This window comes from Corvus brachyrhynchos, unplaced genomic scaffold (genome assembly GCF_000691975.1).
Source record: "Corvus brachyrhynchos isolate BGI_N302 unplaced genomic scaffold, ASM69197v1 scaffold281, whole genome shotgun sequence".
Taxonomy (NCBI): domain Eukaryota; kingdom Metazoa; phylum Chordata; class Aves; order Passeriformes; family Corvidae; genus Corvus; species Corvus brachyrhynchos.
The window spans coordinates 155,508-178,488 of record NW_008236509.1 but is presented as its reverse complement, the minus strand read 5'-3'; the positions used below and the strand labels follow the sequence as shown (position 1 = coordinate 178,488).

Sequence of the window (22,981 nt, the reverse complement as noted above, 5' to 3'; positions counted from 1 at the left end):
CGGGGGTGGGCGGGGAGCGTGTGGGGAAGCCCCCGATAAGGGCGGCGCGGATCGATCCGAGGTAATTAACGTCTGGTGAACGTGTTAATGTGGTGTAATTAACGATAGAGGAGATTAATGTGGGGTTGGTGATTGATAAGTGATTGGCGCCTGGGCTGTGTGGGCGGCAAAGCGAGGGCGCGGGGACAAAAAGAGACGGAAAAAGAGACTATATGGGCTCATCCTAATGGGGAAAAGGTCGAGGAGGGGCGGGATGGGCGGCAGGAATGGTTTGAAGGGTTATGGAATGATTCTCGTGTAAAAAGGCGGGGGTCTTCATTAGCACAGCGACTCAGCTCGCCGCTCGTCCCTCAAGGATTGTAGAGGAATTTCAAGCAGGATTAAAGAACAGTTGAGGAAGGTGGTTGGGAAGTGAATTTCCCAATTTAATATCCCCAATAGCAGAGTGGTTAAGGCTTTTATAGCCCCAGGCTTATCTCCCCCAGCGATCTTCCCTGTCTCTCCCTTCTTTGTGTGTTCAGTCTGACTGAAAGTGGGTTTAGATGGGGTATTGGGAAGAAGTTGTTCCCTCTGTTAGGAAAATTAATTCACAACGCCAGAGTTTGTGTCCAAAAAGGAGACAGAGGGGTCCTGCAGCTTTAGTCATGAATTAAGGGAGAGGCCATGGGGTCTCTCAAATTGCTGGAGAACGCAGCCTCCTTTTTATCCTAATTTCCCTCTCCCCGTTGGCTGAGGTACTTGAGAGGTACAGACTTTGCAAATCTCCTAATAGAGACCCTCTTCTAATGTGCACGGCCCTGTCCCCTCTTTTTCTTTGTATCTTAGTTCTCTAAGTCCAGGAATTTAGCAGGGCCTTGGATAAGCATCAGTTTGTGTCAATAAGTAACATTCTCCTGTTGCTTAACTCACCTGTCAGTCCCTGGCTTAGGCAGACTCACAGTTTGTAAAAACACATTCCTCTTACTCCTTTCAGGAGGGTTTTAAGAAAATTGAGCCAAGCTCTTCTGGCTGTATCTAGAGAAGGGACAAGAAACAGCAGGCACAAGCTGAAATTCAGTTGAGAGGGAAAATGTCTTGTATGTGTCAGAGCTAACATTGTCTTGGATAAGGTTTGATCTCATTTATCTCCCAGCATTTACCAGAATCTTAACTTTAAATAAAAGGTCAATTAACCAGTAATACTTAAACTGTTAGCACAGCTGTTTTCCAATATACAATAGGAAATACATGTCTAATGTGAATATAACAGGAGAACATGGACTTGAGAGGCCTGTGTACTTCAGAGCATTTCTGTGACTAGAGAAGGATGGATAGCAAAAAACACAGCATCAAAAGCTAATAGCCAGGTGTGGGTTTATGCAGTTTTCCTACTGAGGTTCATTAATGGTTTTGAATTTTGGTGCTGTATTCTATAGGAAAAGTGCATCCTTCAGCAATGGACAAGATTTACACAGACTCTAACATGGAAAGGTGAGTTGGAACCCTCTGAAAATTTTACTGTGGTATAAATATTGCCCTTTAGAGGCAAAACTTTTCTTAGTGCACTTCAACATCCCTTGAATGAAGTGTGTTTTCCATTGTGAAGAAGACCTGGGAGTTCCTTTGGTGTTTGGTGAGGGGATTTCATAGTGATGGAGTGTCAGGAGATGAACTGACCATGGATTGGGGGGGCAATCTGCTGAGTTTTCCAAAGCTTATTCTGGGAACCAGTGCTGAAATGATCAATCTGTTACAAGTACTTGTTTATTTAATTCCACACTTGTAAAAATAGCAGAGAAATCAATTTATTAACCTCAAAACCATGGCAGAACCGTTCAGGAAACACACCTTGGTGCAATTTTGTGCCCTCATACTGACGCCTGGAAATAGAACACAAATTTTTCCAGACAATATAATGATAATATAAAAGCAAACCTTCACTTGAAAGCCTTCAGGTACCCAATATGGCGAAAAATAGTGCCCCAGATTAGATCCTTACAATTGATAAAATCGGGCAATTAGAGTATCTGGCCAATATTGTCCAGCTAGAGGAGTGGTTGGTTAGGTAATGTCCCACCCTGGGTTCTGCCCTCCTACCCTACCTTTTTTATGCCTGTGGTTACGTGGTGCCAAATAAAATGTCCTTGGAGAAGTAACAGGCAAGACATAACAAAATTTTAGGAATGTGTCAATAAGCACCTGTTCACTGTGGGAAGAAAGGTGGCAAAGTACTAGAAGTTACACCGAGGCACTTAACAGTCTACAAAGCTGCAAATACATGAAGATTACCTGAAAGCTAAAGACTTCAGGCATCAATTCCTGTTTCTCTTTTTCCCCTGCAGTGATAACACAGAGCACATCAGAGGGAAGCGCCTGTCCTCCGTGAGTAACTTACAGCATTCCTCGAAATAAAACCGTGTGAGGGGCAAAAGAAGCCATGGGAAGCTCAAAGAGGAACTTGCTTTCTCTTGGGAATTGCAGAAAAGCATTCTAAAAGAGCCTGTTAGACTGAGAGGATTGACTAGGGCGCTGCTGGCTCTTAGAAACTCTCTCCAGCCAAGAAACCAGCTCTTGGAGCTGCAGCTGATATCTCAGCTGTTGTGTTTTCTTTCAGATTTTAAAGGCTCCACGAAATCCTCTGGATGATCTGGGAAATGGGAATGAAATGACCCAGGTAGGTCTCCCAACCCCTTCCTTCCAATGCTCCCCAGTGCTTTGCTGATTAAACTGTGTCACTGGAATAAGGCAGGTGGTTTTAGTGCAGCATTTTTGATAATAATATTGAAACACCACTTTTGTTTGGTTTTGTGTTTCTTGGAGACCTGTGCCTGTCGTGGGTAGCAACCTGTTGTGTTCTTTATTGGCAGGACATCCACGTAGAGAGACGCAGGAGGAGCTCGCGCAGGGTCAGCTTCGCCAACACCATCAAGTGAGGGAGCTGAAGGGTGCACACCTACGTCCCTTCCTTAGCCATAAAATGCAGGGAATAATCCCTCCCCCTAAAACTGTCCTCACTGGGTAATCACAAGTGACTGCAAGCAGCAGCAAGATTGTTATATCGAGTTGGGTTGAACCCTGAGAGCCATTGTTCATTTTCTCTTCCCAGCTGAAGAAAAGCACAGTTCAGTGAAATTAATACAGTTGGGAATTTTTGTTTTCCATTCAATTTCCATTCATACATCTTAAGTGTCGTAATGGCATCCTCTCCCTGAAAAATACAGTTGGGTCCAGAACACTTCTGGCTTTTGTTATCTCGTTTCAGGACATGCAGAAAAGATTGAAATTAGTCCTGATTTTTTTTTTTTTATTTGCTTTTAGAGATGGTTTTGTGTTTTCAAAAACTGGTGTTTTTGTTCTTAGCTGCAGAGTCTTCCAGCGAGATCTTAAGAACAGCATGTCAGAGACAGAAAATACAGGTAGAACTCCTTTTTCTTTTCCTGACAGGGTTCCCAGATTCCCCAGACTATTAGCAACAAGATTTTAGCTTGAATTTAAGAAATCAGAAGTTTTCTGGTTGGGGAAGGAACAACATGGTCAGCTCTTTATCCTGGGCTGGCTGAAAACCCCTTAGCCACAGAGTTTTTGCTGTGAGAAGACACATCAAGAGTGAGAACTTCAGAACATTCTTTTCTGGGCAGTTCACTCTTGTCTCAATGTTTTATTGAATCAGAATCGTGTGGGTTGGGCAAAACCTTTAAGATAATCAAGTACAAACGTGATTATGCTTCTCACACTGTAATTTTGTCATTTTCTTATTTTTAGGGTGTTCAGCAGATGAGAAGGATGATACCTTGACTAATCAGTAAGTATCATGTCTGATAGATATTTGTTATTATTCAATGTTTATTACCAACCTTTTTTCTCAGAAAAAGATAAAGCATTAGTCTGGCCTCAAAGTTCTTGTAGATAAAACACAATGATGGGATCTGTAAAATTAAAATGACTTGGTGGTAAAATAACAGACTTTATATGTGAGAAGGGAATTTCATTGAACCATAGATTCTATGAAAAATAAGGAATTAATCTTTTCTTGTCATTGAAGAATTATAATGCCCCTGTATGTTAAACAGTGGTTTGTGGCAGAACAGTTAATTTCATGGGAAAAATAAGATTGTGACTCAAGTTAGAATATATTGAAGACAAATAAGCAGCATCTGGTGTCTGCTGCCCAGACCCACATGAGTTCTGCCACAGAATTCTGCACAACAAAATTCTCTGCCTCTTCAGTTTATTGATCAAGGCTTCTCTTTGAAACCCTTCAACAAACTGTTTCTCAAACCCACATTTTGTAGGAATGAAGACCCTGGGGCTGTTCCGTGTGAGATCACTGGTGAGTCTGGAAACAGATTTAATAACAAAACTACTCTGTTTATTTAAAGCTGCTGATTGTGTTTGAGTAATTTTAACATGCCTGGAGCAATCTCCCTGCCTTGGGAGAGCTCTCTCTGGATGGGCTTTGTCCCATGAAGTTGTTTACAAGGATCCTGTTATGGAAGTCTGGGTGGCTCTTCGAGGTGCTGAAGGGAGTAATGAAAATATTTTTCAGGATGTATTTGGATTTAGTTGTATTTATTTATTCAGTGCATTGATCTTCAGCTCTGTGGACAAAAAAATAAGCAAATAGCACAAAAACTGGAGTATTCCCTTTCTTTCCACAGGGATGAACACTTTGCTTCATGCCCCCATCCAGGCCTTGGGGCAGCAGACTGAGGTATGTGAAGGCTTTTAGTTTTTTGGTGCTAAAAATACCAGTGTCCAAAATAGATCACAAGAATTTGTGTAGTAAAGATTAAAAATGTTAAGTGCCTAAAAAATAAGCCTTTGTATTCACATAAAATTCTTCTGAAAGTGAGTATCTGTTTTGAAGTGTTTCCTAATCTGATAGGCATTAGACTGCAACATAAATAACTCTTGCTTCTGAAATTCCTCTGTAACTTCTCAGTAATGAACTAGTTCCTCCATTCTTCTCTTCTTTGCAAGCCTTCATGAGCCCCACTTTCTTTACTAATATCATATAAGTTTTTAAGGCAAGTATAATAATCACGATTATTAATATGATCACAGTTATACTTTGCAAAGGTGAGGCCAGCTAACCAGTCAGAGAGAATCCAAATTCTTTAAATATTTCATTGAACTAGTTACTTCCTAATTCTGCCCTTAATTCTATGCTAGATGCAGCAACCAATTCTTATCTCATCTGATAATCTAATTTAGCAGTCACGTTTGGAATGTGCACACAACTAGGATTGTTGTTTAAATTCAAATAACCACATAAACCATGTTTATGTAATAGGTCTAAAGCTAATCTGTTTTGTAAGGTCCCACACATTATGGAAGTTACATTCTGTAATTTGTCAAAATCTTGCACTAACTTTAAGACTACATTTTCCTTCCCAGAAATTAATGTAGTTTCTATTATTACTATGAACATGTAATTATTTATCATTTTCATCTAGATCTAATAAATGGTATTTCCCTAGAAGATCATATCCTATCCTAAAACAATAGGATTTGCATATATACATGAAAACTCCACGGTGTGGGTCAGAGTCTTGTCTGTGCTGTGTTTCACGTGTGGTTGCTGGTTTGGCCCTCATGTGATGAACTCAGGGTTCAAGTCCTTCCACTTTGAGTGCAGTATAGGTCACCAGGGAGATTTGATATGGTCCCTTCCACTTCTCCTGGATTGGGTTCTGATGCACACTGTATTTCTTGGTTGGAAAGGATATACAGGCCAGTCTAGTCCCAATGATTTGTTGGTAACAATGTATCTTTTAAAACTTACAAGAGTTAATTTTAATGCTTCATAGGATATTGGGTTTGCTTTACCAGTCTGGTTTCAGGTTTGAGAGTAATCCTCACTGGTTTGGCAATCTCTGATCATCCAGGTGTCTCAGTTGCCCTGAGGGTTACAGGGTTACAGCATTCTCTGCCTCCTCTAAGATTTCTTCCAACTATTCTGATTCCTGTAGCATAAAAATCTTTGCTTTAAAGGCTTGTGATTCTGGTGTTTGAATTTGTATTTCCCCATCCTGTAAAGTTATTTGAACATCCAATTCTCCCAATAAATCTCTCCCCAGCAAGGGGATTGGGCATTCAGGCATATATACAAATTGGTTTATTAATTTAAATAGTAATAGTTGTAAAAAAGGGCCTCTTCTCGTTCCTCCCTGTCGCACCCGCAATGCTTACAGGTTCTGAGCTAAGTTTTCCTTTTCGTGTATTCAGTGCTGAATAAGTTGTTCCTGTATCAATTAAAAAATTTACCTTTTCATTCCCAGTAATAATGCAACCAGGGCTCAGGTGAGGATGATACCCCTGGTTCCTTCAGGGGGGTTTTTCATTTTCATTTGAGGTCTTGAGCCTGATGGCTTGAAGAGCCTGGTTTAGGTTCTTTGGTTTCCCCTGACCTGGGGACACTCCCTTTTCCAATGTCCCCTTCCTTTACAAATTGCTAAATACACTTCAGCTACCAACTATCACAGCACAAACTGCTAAATCCATTTCAGCCACTAAATATCACAGTACAATTGGCCAGATATACTTCAGCCACTAATTAATGCAAATTACTAAAGTACTTCTTTAGTCACCAATTATTATAATAATTAACCAATTGTTTCTGTGTGAGGGGGGTCCTGAGTCCTAATTATGGTTTCAAATACTTCAGCAACTCTGTCCAGGTCTTCCTTATAAACTCCTGCCACCTTTCTCCATGACATCAAATCCACTATTAAAAACAGGGTTACTGGACCATAATTCCCAACCACCTGCTGGAGGGGAGCCATCAGAACTTCCCTGGCATCTCCCCCAACATCTCCTTGCTGCCTTTTAGTGCAGCCTGCAATCGGACCAAAATCCTCCAATCCCCTAAAATGTTCTTTCTGTTGCAGTTCACTTTCCCAAGACTTCCTTGTGTGTCTATCCCTATTCCCCAGGGATTCATCATTCACCCTCCCCTTATTCTTTGCCACAGAGCAACCATCAGCTCTAAATCATCCTCCTCTTCTTCTCGCCTGCGCTTTAAGCCCCTCTGTCCTGTGCTGCCACACAAAACAACACCTCTTTCAACCCTTTGCCTTTCTTTTCCTTTTCAAGTGTATAAGGAGCTTCATCCCACTTACTTTCCCTTCTGCAAAACAACATTAACTGCAATATGATATTATACTGTAATATGATGGATATACTGTATCCATCCTTTGGCCACTTCTCTTGATCTTCCAGCATGTAAAGTGGCCATCACTGATTACAAACTTTTATAAGTTTTCCACGTGTGAGGGGATCACCCCCAATTTGTGGTCGAAATAGAAGGTGGAAATCATGTTGTAGAGAAATAGAAAATACTGATCCAGAAGTCTCAGTAACTGGTCTGTGCTTGCTAAGATGTGGCTAGATGGGAAGTGTGAGATGAGACAGGTTGTTTCATTAAAAGCCATTTAAATACTATACATTTGAATAATTCAGTCATTGTCGTGTCCTTAAATATGTTACTGCTTATCAGGGAGGCCTGAAATCAACAGGTTGGGTTTTTTTAAAAAAAATTCATAGAGCTAAAACCTTAGGACTTTACATTAGTCAACATTAGTTGACTTCTGTTTCGAATAGAACAAAGCATTGGTCATTTGTTTTAAGTGTCAGTTGCTGAATTCTCCTTTTTTGTTGCTTTTCAGTGGCATGACATGGACCACACTGCTCCAAGGACGGACAGGCAGGACACCACCCTCCCCTTCTCAGAGGAGAACGAGATGGAGATGACAGCCAGTCACACAGCCATGATCTCACGGAACCTCAGAGCCCCCCAGCCTGACAGAACCGAGAAAATAGACCTCACCTCCTTCCTGGCCAAGTTAAACTCCAGCCAGGGGAAGGCAGAAAGCAGCAAGGAATTGAGTTTGCTCTCTGACCCCACAAACCATCTGGGCCCATCTTTGGAACAGAAGGAAGAGGCCACTACTGTGAAAAAAATAGATTTCAATGAATTTCTGCTGAGACTGAAGTCAAACAATCCTGCTGAGGCACCTGACAAGGAGAATGTTTGCTGTGTCCCTTCCCAAGGCTCAGGAAACATGGCACGACTGTCCGGGGAGTTTGACTATTCCCATGAGCCGCTGGACACCTGCAATGTGACAAAAGTGTTTCGAGGCCGAGAAGGTGGGATGGAGATGACAAAATGTGAGGCAGCTGATGTTAGAATTCCATTCCCTGGCATTGGTGAGGCTCCACCAGAGCAGTGGGAGTGTGCGGATGTCACCGAGGTGTTTGCAGACAAGGGCATGGACGTGACAACCAGTCACACTGCCAAAGTGTCCTTCGCCCTCTCCACGGTCGGGAACCAAAGTCTCGACTTCCAAAAGGATTTCCCACCCACAGAGTTGGATAATTCTGTGTTAAGGAGAGCATCTAATCAGGACTTCAATGTTCATTTTTGTGCAGACAGAAGAACAGCAAATGCTGAAGACAGAGGAGACCCCCCAGTGCTGCGAGTTGGGAAACAGGAGGCCAGGGCAGTGTCTACCATCCAGGGATCTGTTTCGTCTGAGACCGACATCCGAGGGCACAAAACTGTTGTGTTTTCTGCGTGTGATGACATGGGAATGACTGGGAATTACAGAGACATCATCTGTAAGGCCAGCACCACAGAAAAGGATGCCATAAAAAATGCCAAAAAATGCCATAAAACCTGTGAAAAGCCAGTGAGTACCAACCCTCCGCTCACAGGGAGCGACATCATCTGTAAGGCCAGCACCACAGAAAAGGACAGTTCATGCCATAAAACCTGTGAAAAGCCAGTCAGTACCAACCCTCCGCTCACGGGGAACAGATCACCGGCGCGTGGGGACATCCCAAGGGGTCTGGCACCTAGAGATAATCCTGCTGCTGGGCCCTATAAAACCAGTGCACTTCAACTGCCTTCAGCCTCATGTGGACACATGGAAAACATGTCCCAAGCTCGTGGTCCTGCTGCAGCTAGCACTGGGTTTGGCCCATATACGCATTTGGTGGCTTGCGGTGTTTTGAAGAGCGGGTTTGATCCCTCTGCAAACCCCCAGCTTGTTTTTTCAGGTGAGAAGACAGTAATAATCGCAGGAGAAGACATGGACTTGGTTAAAACTTGTGTTAAGGATGGTGGAAAGAATGTTGATAATGAACATCCCACTGCAGTGTTCACCTCTGTCACCTGCAAACCTCATTTCCTGGCTAACAGATCCACACCTTCCAATGTAACTGAGACGGAAGAAATGGAAATAACAAGATGCCACACTGTTGTCTTTGATGGTCAAAGCAGTGGGATAACAGCAGAACCGAAACAAATGCCCTGTAAAATCATTCCAAGAAAGAACCAGAGCAAAAATGTCACTGAGGGTGACATATTTGTGTATTCTGTAGATATGGACAAGGAAAATGTTGAAGTGAGGAGTATTGATGGGAATAATAAATGGAGCCAGGCTATGGAAAGGAATGCTCAAGATCTTCGGACAATAGTGGTTGATAAGAAACTTGGAAAAACTAACTTCCAGGCAAGTGGTCTGAGTTCCTGTGCCAAGAGCATGTGTTTGTTACAAGAGCAAAACAGAGGAGTCCATGAGAATGTCGTCACTAACACCAGTGCATCCCTGTCTTTGCAAAGCCGAGAAGTTGTGGTATCACAGCCTCTGGAAGAAGACCTTCCAAGCGTCTCAGATTTGTGCACAAATGATGCAACAGGCGTGTTTTTGGGTGATCAAAGCATGGACATAACCAAAGCTCATCCTGCTGCCTTTGAGATTGCTCCTAGTAACGGTGAACAAGAATTCATGGATTATAATCAGAACAATGCATCCAAGCATCTGCAAAACCAGCCCTTCCCATTTTCCAGTCACCGTGGTGTGGATATCATGAGTCAAACTCCAGCAATGGAATGTGGGGACTTGAAAATGAACACCAGTAAGCAAATTGTTACTGCTTTGGCTCCAAGTGGTTCATTTACTTTCAGTAACAATCCTGCTCCCTCTGGAATGAGAGGAAATGAACAGTTTGGGACAGTAATAGGAATAAATGCAGACAGCCAAAACTCAGAGAGGCAAGAGAAACCCCAGCCTGTGAGGGCAGTAAGCAAAGTATTGCCAACCCGAGGAGACTCTGACAGACATTTTTCCATGGGTAAAACAGTTTCTTCAAGAGAGGATTTAAAAACTCCTCCCTCAGTTCATGTGCTGCTCCGGAGGGGTGCAGAAGAGCCAGTGTGGACCAGGACATCTGAGGCATCCAAGGGAAGTTCCCAGTTGTCTTTGTTAGGAGAAAAGTCTGTTGTGTTTCCCCATGGTGAAAACATGGACATGACTGGCAGGTGTGTGGTGATGGTTCCAGATTACAGCATCAACATTGTTCTGTCACAAAACAAAGCAGCACCTGGATGCTTTGGTCAAGATGGAAATGAAACAATGTTCTTAGAAAAAGGGGCCACAGCAACAACGCCGGCGGAGCGGGGTGGGCAGGAGGCTGCTGCAGGTGGCAGCACCATCAGTTTTGCTCTGGCTCAGGATGTGGAGATCACCACAATTCACACGGCACAGCACAGACAGCCCATCCCAGCCATTCCCGCTGACAAAACCATTGTGTTTGCCCACGACCAGGAGGACATGGACATCACTGCATCCCACACTGTTGCTGTCAGTAAGAACATCTGTGGATTTGAGGCCCAGCAGGTGCCCCACACAAACACCCAGCAGCCACCACAGCACATGCACAGTGGGTTGGTGCCCTGCAGAGGTGACATGGACTCCTCACAATATGCCACAAAACTTGAGGATAAGCCCAGCATTCCCTCTTCTGCTTTACCAGCCTCGGCATTTCCTAGTGAGAAAGGAGCTACCCAGGTCCCCAGTGGCACAACACCACATTCAGTTTATTCTGTCTCCCTTCAAGAAAGTACTGTGGATGTGGGGGCACCCCGGGATCATGGCCTTCCCATGGATTATTCTGTCTCTGTAAGCAGGGAGCAGGATCTCACATCACCAGAAAAACTGCAATCAAAGAGAATATCTTTCAAGTTCCCAAGTAAGGGCCCTGTGGATCACAGGGAAGAAAGTGGCAGTTTGGGATCCTGTGTTACCTTTCCCATGCAGGGATCAGATCCTTGGAAGGGTCATCCATATACCCCTAGTACTCAGAGAAACCAGCTAGTGGAACAGGATTCATCTCAGTGTGGAGATTCAGATTTGGGCTTGGCTGGAGCAAACCCTGTTCCAGCTGCTAACAAGGAATCCAAGAAAAATGAGGAGCTGTCAGCTGAAGAGGAAGTGCCTCCAAAAGACTTTCAAATAACCTCTGAACAAACTAGGCAACCTTTGGTCAGTGATAGTCCAAGGGATCAGGCTTATCCCACTCTTCCACCAGCAGTTTCAGGTATTTTAGATATTTGTTCAAAACTGAAAGATCTGAGAAGGAAATCTCTTTCCGTTTCCAAAACTGTTTCTTCTGACCAGTTGCCCAGTTCCTCAGCTCAGCCAGAGGATACTGTGAGGTTGGCAGAAAACACTGTCAGTGAAGCAAATAACTTCTTTGATACCAAAAAACAGGAGAACACAGGTCTGGAATCTGGAGCTGATCCCATAGAAATAGTGCCTAAGGATGAATATCCAGGAATAAGTATCCCTCTGGGTATATTCCAGCCTAAATTACCAAACAAGAGAAATCGTGTTTCCAGTGCAGAAGACATAAATACAAAATCAGACAGAGCAGAAGCCCCAGTTCCAGCAAACAGCAGTGAAACCCCAGGTAACAAGTCCAGCAGGCAGAACTTCAGCCCTTTTCAGTTCATAGCAGAAGAATTTCTCCCTGTGTGCCTGGAGGAAATGGATTCCAATGAATCTGTCAGCTCTGAACTCATGGAAAATGCTTGGGATAATAAAAATAAAAAACAAATCCCCCACTCTGAAAAGGGTCCATCTGAAGAGACAAAAACTTGCAACACAAAAAGAGCTTTGGGACCAACTGAGGAGGATCTTCAAAGCCCCAAGAAGGCCAAGAGGGATGAACATGTGGATGCTGGGGCCTCTCAAGAGTTGGAGGTGAGCCTGGTCCCTCACTGTAAGGATACAGGGAGGACTACCCGGGCTTAAGTTTTGGGTTTTTTGGGGGTAAGTGGATCTGTTAGTAGGTTTTCTTGTTTTTCATAACCACCAGTTTGCTGTCACTCTCCTGTGTCATTCCCTGTGGTTTTCATTGTTTTGCCAAGTTACAAGAATCAGGTTGATGTGTGCAACATTCCTGTACCAGGCAAAACAGGCAGAATGAGGGATTTGCCAATTTTAAACTTCTCTGCATAGTATCCCTTTAATCCTTTCAAGGAACAGCTACAATAAACCACTGATCCAGTTAGGTTGTTTCATATAACTGTATTGATTTATTTTTTAAAATTTTGTTCATATTAGGTGACTTTTGATGTTGTCCCTCAGGACCAAGCAGAAGTTGAGGAAGGTGGAGAACCTCCAAATCTCTCAGCTAAAAGCCCCGCGTGTCCTCACGCCAGCACCAGCAGCTCCCTGGATTCTGTGAAGGCTGACACAGAGTTAACACGTAAGAGACCATTTGTGATAAGAGTCCCAAACCTTGTGTTCTTTGCCCTGTAAGATTGTTATTAACTCCACCAACATCCCCCCCCACACACTTTCTATTTTGTTTTCCCAGTCCAGCGCAGCAGTCAGGTGGAGTCCCAGCTTCTCACAGACAGCATTTGTGAAGAAAATTTATGGGAGGTATGGACACAGCTGGACGACAGCAACTTCTTGTCCTAACAGGAAAAAAATCCTGTGTGCATACACCACTGAGCATTTGGTCTTGAAAAATGGACTTACCTGTATGTTTTTCCTCAAATGTACAGAAATTTCAGAGTGGTGCTATCACGGTTGGGGAGTTTTTTACCCTTCTTCAAGTCCATGTTGTGATTCAGAAGCCCCGGCGCAGCCAGCTTCCAGCCAGTGTGAGTGGAACAATATAACTGACCTTAAATAATACTCCTTTGTTGTTTTGGGTTTTAATCTTTAGCAACTCAAACATCTTTAAATGAAAACTGGAACAGATTTCTATCTCCTCACCAAATACCATATATTCAGGATTTCAGGGTTACTGTTCTTGGATAAATATGCTAATTCTTGCTTTTTTAACTTGTTTTAAGGACAATCAATTCGGAAGTAAGAATTAGAAGCTCAGTCTGATCTTTCCACTTTATCTTCTTGCTGTGTCCATCAGCCACTACTGCCTGCAGCTACTCTGCACTCCTCCTGCCTGTTCTAGTCTCTCCTTTGGAAATGCTTCACCATGACATTGCTGCTCTTTATTTCCTCACCTGAAGGAAGGGGAAGAATTAAAGAACAGAAGTCTGACTTCTAAATCCCTTCCATTTTTATTTGAAATGCTCTCCCAGCTTAGCTGCAGTTTACTTTACAAATTTATTCATACTGAGTTGTCTCTAAATAGTCATCAGGCTTAGTGATGCTGCTACTATGCACTAGTGACTGGTAAAAAACTGCCACCACCCCCACAAAAGCCCCTGAAAACTCTCTCTGAAGGAGTGGAAGTAACTGATGTCAGTTATTTACGAGCTTTACTATACAGGAAGCTTTCTGAAATACCTCCCCTCATATTTATTTGAGGAATGAAGCTCCATAAGGCTTCCCTAAGACTTGGGAGCTTGATTCTGAATTAAGGATAACTTTGAATTAAGCATTGTTTTATTGGGGAGCACTCTTGTTACCTGCATAACACATACATGTTTTCAAGTCTTCATCTAAAAGGGAGTGAACCTCTTTCAGTAATACTTAATTTCATTTTTTTGAGCCCTAATGATGAGGCACATATCCCAAAAGGAAGTCTGTGCTCCGGCGTGAGGAAACACAAGGCGTGAAAGCAGAATTGAATTGATTGGAAGTTACTATTTCTGAAAAATATGGATTTTTTTTTTTCCTTTTTCTTCCTACTTTTCCCTGTGTTTTTTTCCCAGTGTGCAGTCAGTGCACCTCCTACTGCAGAAGATCTCATCTACAGCCAGTATGTTCACCGGCCCAAGCTGCGGATTTATGAGGAGGATTGCCAGGACCTGTCTCGGAAAACAGTGGAGTGAGTGGTTTTCCAGTCACACAGTTTATCAGTAATTCATTTTTTCAGCTCTGGGTGCATGGAAATGGCCTGAAGAAAGTTAATACATTACATATAGGAAAAGTAAAAATATAGTTAGTAGTTTATTACAGATTTAGAAATGAATTGTACAAATATCAACGTGCTGCTTTATGTGGTCAATGCAATTGTAACAAGACTTTCAACTTTTTTTTCTCCATATTTCAGGTTAAAACCACATGTGAGTGTCCTTGATCAGCCCCTGGTGAACGTGATCAGGAGTTTGTGGGAAGTAATGAGAACCTGCACTGATGAAGAGGTAATGCTGTATGGAGATAATATATGTAATGAAGAAGTGAGGATAATTTATTTAATACACATCAAATAAGAACCAGAATAGTCACAAAATAACAGCAGGTGAAACAAGGCAAAATATTTTCTCAGTGGTAAACTGCTGAGAACTTCCAGCATGTCAGGAGAATGCAAGGAAATATGTCCTTTGAAATATATTAAAGGGGAAAGAAATGACCCACAGTTACTGCATATAAAACCCAGAAAATTAATAAAAGCATCCCACAAGAATTGAGAAGGTGGATCAAGAGATTTTGGTTTCTGCTTTTTGAATGTCAAGAATAAAGATCTACTCCTTGAAAATAAAGAGTCAAAATTGATTGGAGACACCGTATTTTTCATAATTCATCATTAGTTTGGCATAGGATATCACTGAGGTTGGGTGGTGAGCTAGAGTCAGGAAGGATTATATTTCCATTCACTTTCTCTTCTGTATTTCCCATTCATCACAGCTGAGTAAGTTTGGCGCAGAACTGAACAAGATGAAATCCTGTTTCACCAAGGAGGCTAAAATCTTGTCTCATAATGAGAAGGAGACATTGTACAGGAAACTGCTGCAGAGTGCTGAGGTAAGGAGCCACAGGGCTGCAGGCATTTGCCTTTAAAAAGTCACTTCTACCACATTTCTTGTCTTTAAATGTGTAGGAGCTTAATGATTTTAAGTGTGTACTCTCATGGAAGTTTCTTTCTTATAAATACATTTCCCTTTTATTTGTATGCAAATACAACACTGGGACAGTGACTGATAGTGACTTTCTTGCAGTCACACTGTAGGAACCATCTGCCTAAGAGTTTTGGTGATTAAAAGTGAAAAATGGGAGTATTAAAGGAAACACCATCAAAAATTAGCTCTGTATACTGCAGCAATGCCAGTGTTAGTAAGTAGGTAAGTAGTATTAGCAAGTATTTAGGAAGAAATTCTTCCCTGAGAGGTGCTGAGGCCCTGGCACAGGTTGCCCAGAGAAGCTGTGGCTGCCCCTGGATCCCTGGAAGTGTCCAAGGCCAGGTTGGATGGGGCTTGGAGCAAGCTGGGATAGTGGAAGATGTCCCTGCTCGTGGCAGGGCATTGGAATTGGATGATCTTTGAAGTCCTTTTCAACCCAAACCATTCAGGGGTTCTCTGATAAGTGACAAGGAAGTGCACAAGTAATGCATTGACAGGGATCAAAGATGTGTATTTATAAAAGCTCTAGGGGATTTATTTATTTCCATGTCTTATCCCTCACTAGGGAGATTCAGTGAGCATTTAGTAATTTCTTATTATGGGCTACTGCCCCACTGTTTGTCAGTTGCCTCTTCCCTCTAATGACAGATTTCACTAGCTGCTTTAATTAATTAGCAAGCAAAGAGCCCCGTGGTGATCCCAGAAGAAAATTCAGGTTTTAAAATAATATCACTGACTCAATTACAATTTTCCCATCTTAGGAACAATACAGAAAGCTCCAGTTAAGAATAGAAAAGGTGGATGACCAGACAAAGGAGGTAGAGAACTCCGTGGTTGCTCTGGAATCAGGTGTGTGTTTCCAAACAGGTGACCAATATGCTGCTTTCTCTTTTTTCTGCAGAGCTGCTGTTTAAAAGGTCAGTTCAGGATTCTGTGTGGTTGTTTGATACAAGCTGCAGTCAGAACTTGGCATTACTATGTAATGATGCTCTGTAGTTTCAATTCTTTATCTCCAATGCCTTAAGCAGAAATCAAATTGCACAGTAGCAGCTCTAAAGCAGTGCAATAAAACGAGTTTTGCAAGTTCATATCACTTTTTGAGGTTTTTGGTAGATACTTTTCCATATTTTTGTATATTTTTTTTAGTTAACTTCGAAGTGTTGAGATTTCTAGAGCCCACAAACCAACAAAATTAACTCTAAGTATTGAATCTGGGAGTTCTGCACAGACCTGACACTTCTTTCCCACAGATTCTTTTTGGGATGAAGAACAAACCAACAAAATTAACTCTAAGTATTGAATCTTTCCCACAGATTCTTTTTGGGATGAAGAGGAAGCCACCTGCAGTGCTGGAATGGCAGGAGGGCAGAATGTACAGAAAGGTAATGGAACCAGCTGAATGCAGTTTTTGTCTGGTGTTTTAGAACGTGGAGGGGGTGATACTCAACCCCCACCCTGAGGGATTTAGACACTGCTGCTCTTTCCTGCATTGCACATAGCTAATTACATAGGGGTTAAAGAATGAAAAGGACTGGTTTTCCCTGGAAAAAGGGAATTTAGAACTTGCTACCTGAAGAGTGTGTGCTGGCTGTCATATTCAGTACTTTAATTGTCCAATAATTATAACCTTTAACTCGGTAGGAACAGTGAGCGCACAGCAAATTAGGGCTTCCAAATTAGGGCTACTCTTTTCTCTCATTCTTTTCCTTTTCTTTCCTTTTTTCTCTTTGCTTTAGAATTGCAAAGCATCACAGCCCAAGAAGAGGAACTTCTGAGGTAAGATGTCAAAGAGGATTTAAGAATCAGGTGCACTCTCCGTTTTTAGAGGGTTGGTCTGTTTTTAACCACTGTACCACATCCCATGGGATTGGTTTATCCTTGCAGAGAACTGTCAGAGATGGATGCTGAGGATGAGCGTGATTTGGCTGAGATGGAGGAGCTCAAGAAGACTGAAAGGGTCTGCCTGGAAATCCTGAAGAAATATGAGTAAGGAAAACACCTCCAGGTTTTAATTTTTAGTAGCTATTTCTGGGGCCTCATATGTACATGAATGTGTTTGGGTTTGGTTTTCCTTGTTATTTGATGTGGGAGATCTTGGGATGCCCATCTCCTTGCAGCCTAAGGTAGGCAATAAAGCCTTGGAGAACTTCCATGTGTGAGGCAGTTATTCCATTAGCAGCTTTGCAGTGGTACTCTGTGTTCAGGGTTTCTACATCCAACTCTTCTTCAACCCCAAAATTGACATTTATATAAAATTTATAGTAATATGCTTGCATTCCCAACAGATTCTTATATTCTGTTAGAATATAAGCCTCTGTTTGGCATTGGAAAATTTCATTGGTGTATGATGTGGTAAGAGCTGCAAGTGCATTTAATACTCTCATGTTTGTCCCTCACAAAGTTGTTTTGAATTGATTGGTTGGTTGGTTGAAACTTGGGGTGATGGTGGGTTTTTTTTTCCCTGTTTCAGCTTCACTGAGTGGGAGTTGATGGAATGGAGTGAGCAGCAAGCTGTCTTTAATTTTCTTTATGATTCTGTGACACTCACAGTTGTGTTTGGACCCCCAGCAGGTGAGTCACAAAATGGGTAGATTTGTGTTTTATGAATTTGAAATGTTAGAGAATAGAAACTATTAAAATATCCATATTTTTAAAGATTTGCTGAAGGGAAATAGTAAATAGAAAATATACTACAGTGTGTAAGCTGAGAGAGGTAGCTTTGAATATGTTTTTCATATGAAAATTCAGAAATGTGTGTAATGCATGGCTGTTTCTGAAGATGAAGAGCTGTAACTCCAGAACTAAGCATGGAAATAACTGGGGTTTTTTAACTTTCTTTCTCAGATGGTGAGTTTTTCGCTGCACGTCCTTCCAGAAGCATCATTAGCCTGGACTTTGAATCCTTCCTGGATGGTGAGATTTTTGAGTAGTGTGAAAGTAGCAGCCCTGCTAATCTGTTGTTGGGAAGACTCGAAATGTGTGCTTTATCTTCTAATGCTTTATGGAATGGCTTTTCAAAGATTTCTGGTTTTCTTTTGTGTTGCAGAGGAACAAGCTCCACCCTCCTCGTGTTTAGTCCAAAGACTCCTCTTCCAGTTTATTGAAAGTCGGGGAAGCTGGCAGGAAAAGTGTCCCACACTGCACTACTTGCCCCAGGTAACATTCCAGGGAAACTCTGAAGACTCTGAAACAAACCCAATTATTATTTTCTGCCACAGAGAAAATAGAGCTGAGCTGAGAACCAAAGTACCTTAATGAAAGCTTCAGGAATGCAACCCAAAATCTGCTTCAGGAATATTCTGAGGTATCAGGGGAAATACCTGTCTCTGAAGGCAGGAGTCCTAAAAGGTGGAGTTTATTAAAAAAAACTTTTTTTTCCCCCGGAAAAAAAAAAAATTGAGCTCAAGGCCATTCTGCCTCCTAAAGAATGTAGGTTTAAATTGCCAAGGCAAACTTCTGTGTTCCTGGGTGACTGTGGACCTGTTGGCAAAGCTGAAAGGACAAATTTAAAGCAAAAAATGTACATTTGTTATACTTGTACAATTTCATTTTTCCATCCAAACTGAGGTAGCAGTTAAACCATTTCTATTTTTTGTACTTTCTAGGATGAGCTGTGTGTTCAAGCATCACGTGGTCACCCCTTGAGTGCTGATGTTGCTTTTCTGATTGCCCCCCCAGGCTCTCTTTGACATCTCCTTGGTGGTGAATCGCTGCAAGATCTTGGGAGAGGAGTTGGAATTTCTGGAGAGGTGGGGTGCAAAATTCCATCTCCTGGAGACAGATGTCAAAAACACTGAGTGAGTAAATTTAGATAATTTAGTGGTGGGATTGTTGGGGTGTCCTGTGCAGGGCCAGGAGCTGGACTTTGATGATCCTTGTGGGTCCCTTCTGACTCAGGATGGTCTGTGATTCTATAAGATGGTGTGCACAGTCGCCTTAAGAGGGAGTTTCTAGATAATCAGAAGCAAAACACTGAAGTAGTTTCAATTTGGTTTTCTTAAAAGCTTTGGTTTACTTAAAAGCTATTTTTAAAAACAATTTCTTTTCATACAATTGCACTGTAGTGTCCCAGTACATGGAAATTAAGCTGTTCATGGGTTCCTCGATTTTATGACTATTAGACAACTTCTCCTTCCTTGCTGTTTTCCTGCTCAACTTGCCTTTCTTAAATATTTAGGCCAAATTGTAGCAATGCAAAGGAAACAGAGCCAAGAGTTTACCTGTAGCTTAGGGCTTTGTTTCCTTTAATCTTGCGTTTGCCTCAGTGTAGGAACCCAGAGTGCCGAGAATATTTCTCTGCCTGTTTTTAAGGGTTCTTACCCCCCTGAACAACACTGTTTTAGTCTCCAACCTTGGAAAAAATTACCAACAATCAGACAAGAACTAGAAAATACAGTGGTGTGAATTAGGTGATAGACTACTATGTAAGATTGTCACAGGGTGAAAAATTTAGAGGTTTTGGGCTTCTCTTTGTAGTAAATAGGCAAGAGTAAAAAATACCAAAATGGAGGATTGTTGTTGTTCTCTAAACCTTCTTCTCCTTCTTCTACTACTCCATGTTCTGCAGTAAAAGTAATTTGGGATGATTGGATAGAGAATTCCACACTTCCTGCCCGTGTTACTGAATAATTGGTAGGAAAGTGAAAATAATGTATGTTTTTAGTAACTATTGGTTAAAATATCTTTAAAAGGCTGTGTAAATCTTGATAGAGAGACTTTCACTCCTGCTTTCTGTGCTCTATGCTGTACCTGGGTCACACTAGTGGCTCTGTTCCTCTGATAAGGCTTAATAAACAACTCTCTGGAAGCATTGAAAATCAAGGAAAAGTCTCAGTTTATCTTTGAAACTCCTTGCAAGGACTTTCAGCAAATTCTCTCCCATCAGGAGGGATTTGATTTATGGCACAGTTCAGTGTCACCTCAGCCAAGCAGAATCAGTCACGGAAGGAGGGGTGCACTGAAACTGAAGTTTACTTTATTTACTTTCCATTTTCCATTGCTACTTCCCAATTTTTTGGCATGTCCCAGTGGTACAAGACAAATACAATTTCACCTCATCCTTCCATTATTGATGCATATCTTTAATTAAGAAGTGCCCAATTATTAATTTGCTCTGCCCTCCTTGGTGCTGTTCCAGAGGTTATTCTAATTTTGTAGTTCCCTTTGCAAGAGTGCCAAAAGTGCCATGGAACTGGAGGCAAATCAGTCCTACTTAAAACATTAGGAAACCTTAACTACCTGGGAATGTTTTATGGTAACTAGAAAACATATTTTTAATCTCTATTCTCCCATAATTTCTGGATGGTTCTGTGAATTACGTGTGCATTAACTTTTTCTGTGGGAGAAGTTGGGGGTTTGCTTTCCAAAGTGTTGATAAAGTGTGAAGGATCTTTTTAATCTTATTCCTGAAGTTCCTGTGGGTCTGTGCTGGATCTCTTTAAAAGTTACTGCGCTTGTTGCATCAGTGACATCATGTATTTCTGCTCCTGGCACTAATTCCAAGGTGGAAGCAGCTCATTTGACTGTTTTGCATGGATCTTTGTGTTTATTTCCACAGGGTGAAGCTTGTGTTCTCCTCTTCCGTGGCTTTTGCAAAGTTTGAGTTGTCTCTGGCTCTCTCTCATGACTACCCATCTGCTGCACTTCCCTTCAGTGTCCAAACCCACATTGGGAATATCGGGTGAGCTGACAAAGCACCGCTGCATGTGACTCCGTTCTGAATTAGGGATGGGGGATTGAACCCTCGGGATCCTCTCCAACACATGTGATAATTTTATCTTCCCCAGGGAGAAGGAAATTGCTGCTGTTCTCTCCGGTGTTCCAGTTGGTCACCACTATCTGCAGAGAATTGTCTTCTCGATCCATCAGAATCTGCTCCAGGGTCCCAGATGATCCACTGGATCCACGGGCAGGACTGAAGCAGTCAGAATGGGTAGTCTGTGAATTTAGTCTTATGAGAATTCCAGCTGTGTATCCCTGCAATGGGAATGCTGTTACCCACTCAGCTCTAGTATTCCTGCCTATTTAGTATCCTTGTGGCTTACACCAAGTAGAATGCTTGGTGTAGGCCACAAGTTTTACAAAAGCAGGGGTGTCTGAAGAGGAGGAGAAGGAAATTCCTACGTCCTTTGTAAGTTCAAGGTGTTCTCTCAGTCACTGGTGGTCATTCCTGGCCCAGATAGTCATGATTGGATAGTCATTCTTAGCATGGAAATTCTTCTGCCATAGCCCATTGATTTTGTCCTGGGGTCATTTACAGGGCTCTTGGACGAAGCAATGAGTGTTCTCTAAATTATTGCAACTGGAATTTACTTTCACTGACATTATTTCACTACCACATGCAATTTAACAGATCCCACCATGTCTGGTGTTTATCCATGGCCTGGGACCCCTCCCAGGCCAGACACTATATCCCTGCATCTGATGAATTAACCAGTTAACCTGTAGAAATTAACCCGGTCACTAAAGTCAGAAATATTTTTGGAATTAAGGCTAAAAATCCCTGTGCTTGCCCACAGGCTCTGGGATGCAACAGCCTGAAAGCCGTCACTGTGATTCTCTGGCTGAAGTTAGTTCTGACACTCATTGTCTTAGTCCAGCACTATCTCTGGGTGCTGGGACACTGTCCCAGTTTGGAATGCCGTGGAATTTTAGCAAGGAGACTGAACTCCTAAAACCTGGGAGTGTCTGTGAGCTCTAGCTTGGTTTTGTGTATATTTTGTGTATTATGTGGGTCTTGCTGTTGGAACTGATCTCACCCTGACCAAGCCAAAGCACCAACTTTGGCTCAGCTCTCAGTTCTGCAGCTGCAAATCTTGGTACCCTGTAAAATATGTTGAATTTAAAAATGTTTTCCTGTATTTTAGTGTTTATATATTTTGTCTTTTTACGAAGTTTGCTTCTGTATGAAAAGTGGAAGTTCAATAAAGATTGGATTTATCGCTCTTCCTGCTTCAAAGGGGGATTATGGGCTGCTCTATTTAAACTGGTGACTGAAAATTCAGTGCTAAATTCAATTCAAAATATTGGAATAATTATGTTAAATACTTGGGAAGGCTTTTCACAGTATGATTTTTTTTCCCCTTGCCTTTCCTAGTGCTAGTTTTCTATGTCCTGGCTTTTCACGAGAATTTATTGTATTTTAATTTGGAAGATAGCACCCAAATCATTCTCAGCTTAGGTCCTATACTTGGAATTTTGAATTTCCCCAGCCCATTCTCCATGCATTAGTAACTAGCAGAGAGTGCTGCCGCAGTTCTCCAGGAGCATTATCCACCTCTTTTTTTGGTTTTTTTGGGCTGGTTTTCTTTCAGTGTATTTTACACACTAAAGCATCAATAACTATAAAGACTCAAGTGAGTTTTTGGCGGAGTTTATTATATTGCTCTGACCATTGAATCAAAGTAGCGGGTGAAGCCACACATTTGTAGTAGGAAAATTATTCCATTCTCCAACTGTAAAAAATCATGGAAAACTTCACTTCCATGTGCCAAGAATCAGGGGCTCCAATCTGTGCCCAGCAACGCCTCAAGGCAAAGGGATTCCGTCAAAGTCAAGGGATGGGGCTTCCTGTGTGGAATCGAAACCTCTGCTCCAGATGTGTCTTGATCTCCAGCTGCTTGTTCCTGGGTGCTGGCCGAGGAATTGCGTGGGCCGCTGGATTTACGGGGGCAACAGGGTTTTGGGCTTCAAAAGGGGAAAAGAAAAAAAAGAGAAAATAAGTGAGGGAAAACAAGGGAAAATAATGGAAAGGAGAGAGAAGCAAAAGGAAAAGAGTGGGGAAAGAGAAGGAAAAGTGGGGGGAAAAGAGAAGAGGGGGGAAAGAGAAAAGAGGGCAAAAAGAAAACGGGAGAGAGAAGAAAAAATGGGGGGGGGGGGGGGGGAGAAAAGGAGAGA

The 22,981-nt window shown here is 42.1% G+C and overlaps 1 protein-coding gene across 1 annotated transcript in view; it reads left to right on the top strand.

Moving 5' to 3' along the window:
- Positions 1–22,045, top strand: part of KNL1 (kinetochore scaffold 1) — a 22,687-nt gene extending 642 nt beyond the window's left edge. Inside the window, exons 2-27 of the mRNA XM_017726283.1 lie at positions 1,416–1,470; positions 2,322–2,361; positions 2,594–2,653; positions 2,847–2,908; positions 3,340–3,395; positions 3,742–3,781; positions 4,272–4,309; positions 4,638–4,690; positions 7,647–8,603; positions 8,715–12,026; positions 12,390–12,534; positions 12,646–12,713; positions 12,839–12,937; positions 13,958–14,073; positions 14,299–14,389; positions 14,874–14,990; positions 15,847–15,934; positions 16,399–16,467; positions 16,822–16,861; positions 16,970–17,071; positions 17,556–17,656; positions 17,930–17,998; positions 18,132–18,241; positions 18,764–18,882; positions 20,643–20,765; positions 20,872–22,045. Of these exons, the coding sequence (XP_017581772.1) occupies positions 1,416–1,470; positions 2,322–2,361; positions 2,594–2,653; positions 2,847–2,908; positions 3,340–3,395; positions 3,742–3,781; positions 4,272–4,309; positions 4,638–4,690; positions 7,647–8,603; positions 8,715–12,026; positions 12,390–12,534; positions 12,646–12,713; positions 12,839–12,937; positions 13,958–14,073; positions 14,299–14,389; positions 14,874–14,990; positions 15,847–15,934; positions 16,399–16,467; positions 16,822–16,861; positions 16,970–17,071; positions 17,556–17,656; positions 17,930–17,998; positions 18,132–18,241; positions 18,764–18,882; positions 20,643–20,765; positions 20,872–20,977 (6,236 nt within the window). The 3' untranslated portion in view covers positions 20,978–22,045. The remainder of the gene's footprint in view (positions 1–1,415; positions 1,471–2,321; positions 2,362–2,593; positions 2,654–2,846; positions 2,909–3,339; positions 3,396–3,741; positions 3,782–4,271; positions 4,310–4,637; positions 4,691–7,646; positions 8,604–8,714; positions 12,027–12,389; positions 12,535–12,645; positions 12,714–12,838; positions 12,938–13,957; positions 14,074–14,298; positions 14,390–14,873; positions 14,991–15,846; positions 15,935–16,398; positions 16,468–16,821; positions 16,862–16,969; positions 17,072–17,555; positions 17,657–17,929; positions 17,999–18,131; positions 18,242–18,763; positions 18,883–20,642; positions 20,766–20,871) is intronic.
- Positions 22,046–22,981: the final 936 nt, after the last annotated feature.